Source organism: Echeneis naucrates, chromosome 7 (assembly GCF_900963305.1).
Source record: "Echeneis naucrates chromosome 7, fEcheNa1.1, whole genome shotgun sequence".
Taxonomy (NCBI): domain Eukaryota; kingdom Metazoa; phylum Chordata; class Actinopteri; order Carangiformes; family Echeneidae; genus Echeneis; species Echeneis naucrates.
The window spans coordinates 3210377-3213059 of NC_042517.1; the positions used below are offsets into that span (position 1 = coordinate 3210377).

The window sequence follows — 2683 nt, forward strand, 5'->3', positions numbered from 1 at the left end:
TCAGCTGTGTTCACTGCCAGCATGCAAAACTGAGGTGGTGATTAAAATGCCTGCTAACCATCTGTAAGTCGCTAACATGAGCATGTTAGCATGTAGACAGTAGTGTTTAACCTCACGCATGTCTGCGGCTGAGGACATTCTCACATCGGCCTTTCGTTCCTATTTCAGACTTCCCCCCTTTAACAGAGGAGTTAACGTTAACGCTCTGATAATGTGCAGAGTGATTTAAACTGACATTAGTTCCAGGGCAATAGGCTAATGAACACAAGCCAGAAGTATTTCACAACATTGGGCAGTAATGATGCTTTTTTTTATTTCCAGTGCTCATTCTCCAACAAGATTAAATACCTGCGTATGCTGGTGATATAAACCGCATGGACAGCTTTATTAAAATGCACCATATTCTCTGTCTGCGAGAGAAAATTCATATTAAACCGCGTCCCCTCTATCCTGACTGATCGCAAGGGGATATACTTAACACCACTGCATACACAGATGATTTTAACCTCTACCAACATTTCTTATGTGCAGGTTGTTGTAGCCTTTAGAGCTAAAACAAGACAAAGTGTGAAGTGCCAAGCTGTAGTTAACAGGACTGGACACGCAACACATTAGAGTTGAGACATTTATATGACATTGACTGAGATGGCAGTTGAGTCGATAGTGAATACACACATCCATTTCTGCAAAGGCCAAACCGTGATGGATTTTCTTTTAAATTTTGCATTAATCTTTTGTGGTTAGCAATGGCTTATTTGACATCACAGGTGATTAATGGGGTCATAACTGTTTGTACATAGCTTCTCAATCAGTCTTTGGGGGCTCTGATTCATCTTGGATAAAATCATGGTCCAACTCTTTATACATTAAGCATCTAATGAGACTGAGAGTAAAAGTCTTTTAACCATTCCTCCGTTGTATTGTCGCCTTCGTGGAAACTGGCCAGACTGTTTCCAACCTTAAGACAGGCCACATACTCTCTGACGATGTGTGTGCTTTACAAAGAAGCTCTTCCCAGTGTGCACCCTGAGCTGCTGAGAACGGTGATTTTGAACTCAAGTTGTTAGATAAAAGATGGAAATAATAGATAAGGAGGGTAAAAATAAATCCAAAATATTTCTGGAGTCAAACCTGTCCTCCCAATTATGCAATCGGCATTAATCACATTTGCACACAAGATGTTTCCTCTGAAGCAATTCTATTTCTTTTTTCTCGTCTGGCTTTTCTTTGATTCACGGCACACACCGGGGATAGAAAAGAGACATTTATTTTACAGTGTTGCCACAGTAACCTCGGCAGAGAACTTCCTCCACCGTCCCCACATGGCAATTCAGTCCGTTGCAGCCGGGCACAGCTCAGCAACAGACACAGATGACACTTATTTTGATTCATTTCCGCAGAATCCTCCTCTGAAAGAGCAGCAACCTTTTTATCTGCCACTGTTATTCCATGTCAGGCCAGTCACAGAGGTGTTCGAACGCTGGAGAAATACAAGACAGATGTTCGACCAATCACTTTGTACCTTGGGAAATCGCCTTGAAATGATGTTTGTGCAATTTTGCTCATTTCCAACAGCAACATTTTCAAAATCACATAAATATGCACACACACACACACACAATTAGACACACATTTAAAAATATACATATTGTATTGAGCTGCACAATATGCAAAAAAAACATATTGTGATTATTTCAACAGATTTGGCCGTCGTGACGTTATTGCAGTTTCTGCTGCTCCGCTGCTAAAGTCTGTATTATGTAACTGTTCAGAATCATAACTCTAGAATTGAACTCTAGATACAGTTCAATTCTCTGTGGTAACGTCTGTCATATCACATCGGACGTGTTAAGTTCAACCAACATCAGTCTCTGGCCATCCTTCACATTTGAGGTGTATCATCATATACATGTTTATAGAGTGGATGTTTTTTTCAGGTAATTAAGCCAAAGAATTCCTGGTGTGAAGCATTTCGGACTTGGATTCATTGAATACACAGAATTAGTCCATGTAAACAACCTCATCAAGAGTTTGAGAGATGCAGTACAAGCACAAGGTCCTGATAATGTGATAATGTCACCAGGCAGTTCCACTGACGTATCATTCATTTGAATATTGTACTAAACAAGAAGAATTAATTAGGCTATTTGGACTTGAGTGACTTTCATGCCAGGATTGTCAAGTAGTCTCATATGTCTCCTGGCAGAGAATGACAAGGCGATGTACTTTCTTCCTCAGCTTCACGAAAAGCATAAATACAGCAATACCTCAGCGCAAAGCTGGAAAGATAAATAATGCTTTGGTACGGAGCCATTTGGAAGCAAAACAGCGAAGCAGGGAGGGGGTTGAGGGCGGCTGAGCGCCGGGCTAACTCTCCTGCACTAATCAGCGCTGCGTGATGCAGACAACAGAAGAAGAAAGAGGAGGAGGAGAGGAAGGAGGAGCGAGCGAGGGGAACAGGCTGGCCGAGGCTCGCAGCTCTCAGTCTCTCCTCAGCGCTTCTCAAAGCAGCTTCTCTCTGCTTTTCCACACACACTCACCGGCTTTCATACTCTTTTTTTTTTTTTTGCCTGAGCTGACAAGAGTGAACGCAGCAGCAGAGGAGCTTTACTTACTCCAACTCCTCCCACGCCATGCTGCCCTGGAGAAGGAATAAGTTTGTCCTGGTGGAGGATGAAGCTAA

At 42.3% G+C, this 2683-nt stretch overlaps 1 protein-coding gene across 1 annotated transcript in view; it reads left to right on the plus strand.

Moving 5' to 3' along the window:
• Positions 1–2630: 2630 nt before the first annotated feature.
• fam43b (family with sequence similarity 43 member B) overlaps positions 2631–2683 on the plus strand; it is a 1267-nt gene continuing 1214 nt past the window's right edge. The window contains exon 1 of the mRNA XM_029507108.1: positions 2631–2683. This exon is cut by the window's right edge and continues 1214 nt beyond it. Coding sequence (XP_029362968.1) covers positions 2634–2683 — 50 coding nt within the window. The 5' untranslated portion in view covers positions 2631–2633.